Here is a 1,956-nt window from a genome sequence, read left to right on the forward strand (position 1 = left end):
GTCTTCGAGGAGAGCACGTCCTCCGACATGCAGCAGCCCACCTTCAGCCTCGCCGCCCACATCCCGCGGGCGCACTCGCAGGACGTCAACTGCGTGGCCTGGAACCCGAAGGAGCCGGGCTTGCTGGCCTCCTGCAGCGACGACGGCGACATCGCCTTCTGGAAGTACCAACGCCCCGAAGTTTGCTGAGAGGTTCAATCCTCTTGTGCGTCCCCCCACGTAGCAGCAGGACCCTTCGGCGCTGCCACCAGCACCCAGCCCCGTGCCGGTGCCGAGAGCAGGGCCGGGAAGAGGGAGATCAACCGCCTCTGCCCCACGAATTGGGATTTTTGCATGCCCAGGACCGCGGGGCTCCCACCAGCCTCCCCGGGGATGCACATGGTGCCTTTGCCGGGATGCGGCTGGTTTTGGGAGACGGGACAGGACTGGTTTCCCCATCCTTCTGCCCCATGCTCAATAAATCGGTGCTTTCCTGGTCAAAGCCTCTTGCTCTCCCTTGCGGTGCCGTTGCCGAGGTGCCCGTCGCCCTCAGGACGAGCAGAACCGGGTGTAGGTGCTCCCCTGGGGGGCAGACGAGGCAGCACAGGACAGAGCCTGGTGAAGCGCAGCCCGAGGGGAAGCGTTTAGGTCCGCCGGCACAGTGCTCCCAGAAAGGGCTACTAAACTAACCCTGCCTTAATTAGTTCTGCTAATAAACTTTGGCGAGCCCCACAGCGAAGGCACAGAGCAGGGGACAGCCTTTTTCTTCTCTTTCCCACCCCAGACCCAGCAGTGCAGAGGGCAAAACAGGTATCACGATTTATTCCAGCTGCCACAGTCACGCTTCCGCGCGCAGCTCCTGTCTATAAAAACCACTGTACAAAGCATCAACACCTTAAAAAGGAAAATACACAAAAGCCACACCAAGGGAGGCGACACGAGCGCTACCGCGGCTGGGGTTTGGTGGCTGAACTACGGGGGGATCCTCGCCGGGATCGGCGGCACCACATTAGTCGGAGTCGCTGTCGCTCTCCGCTTCCTTCACGTCCACGCTGAACTTGTACTCCTGGTCGCAGCCCATGTAGGCATCGCTCATGAAGTACAGCGTGTAGTTGTGCGTCCCCGTAGCCGGGGCCACGAAATCCAGCTTCACCTACGTGGCGAGGAAGAGCCGGCGTTGGGGTGGTAGCGGGGAGATCGGACACCCGCCCGGCTCCCCCCAAACCGCATCCGTTTGGGTGCCGGCCGCCCCCCTGCCCCGACCCGCTCACCTTGGCTTTCTGCTGCAGCGTCAACCTCTTGATGGAGATGAGGCTGTTGGATTTGGAGTCGCCGATCACCACCCACCAACCCTCCTCGCGTTTCTGCCGGAGAGGTAAGAGTTAACGGGCTGGGGGCAGTGGGGGACAATTCCCCCCAAATTCTGCCACCCCAGTGTCACCGGGTTTGGCACGTACCTGAGGGAACAGGGGAGCAATGACAGGCCCGGTGACCTCCTCTTCACGCTCCAGCTGCACCAGCACCACCACGGGCCCCCCGCTGTGCGGAGAGAACCGAGACTGAGGGTCAGGGCGTCCCTCCCCGTGCCGGCAGAGCGCCGAGGGGGCCGCGCCGCCCCTCCCCGCCTCACCTGCGGATGCTCTCCTTCTCCACCACCTCGTAGGAGAGCTCGATGTTGGGGTAACGGTTACAGAATCGAGCGACGTCGGCTATCTGGGCATCCGAGAGCTGCAGCAGGGCGTTCCGGTCCTCGTCCTCCATCTCCATGATGTCGAAGACGCTCTCCACCCCCTGCAAGGAAGATGTTCTCAGCCCTGTGCTGACCCAGGGCTTCTCAGTGGGCGAGGGCAGGACCACAGCACTTCTCCCCCAGCTTTACCTTGTCCGTGCAGCGCTTGATGTGCTCAGAGGTGAAGTGAGGCAGCTGCTTGAGGTAGGAATCCTTCGACCACATGGCCTGTGTCACCATCTGAGCCA

General features: G+C 62.3%; 1 protein-coding gene across 1 annotated transcript in view; it reads right to left on the bottom strand.

The window, feature by feature from the left end:
- Nucleotides 1-988: 988 nt before the first annotated feature.
- Nucleotides 989-1,956, bottom strand: part of SNRNP200 (small nuclear ribonucleoprotein 200kDa (U5)) — a gene marked incomplete at its 5' end in the record, with an annotated part of 14,092 nt that continues 13,124 nt past the window's right edge. The window contains 5 exon segments of the mRNA XM_010290554.1: nt 989-1,132; nt 1,251-1,343; nt 1,437-1,518; nt 1,610-1,770; nt 1,859-1,956. Of these exon segments, the coding sequence (XP_010288856.1) occupies nt 989-1,132; nt 1,251-1,343; nt 1,437-1,518; nt 1,610-1,770; nt 1,859-1,956 (578 nt within the window).

The sequence above is a fragment of the Phaethon lepturus genome, unplaced genomic scaffold, assembly GCF_000687285.1.
Source record: "Phaethon lepturus isolate BGI_N335 unplaced genomic scaffold, ASM68728v1 scaffold35907, whole genome shotgun sequence".
In the NCBI taxonomy this organism is placed as follows: domain Eukaryota; kingdom Metazoa; phylum Chordata; class Aves; order Phaethontiformes; family Phaethontidae; genus Phaethon; species Phaethon lepturus.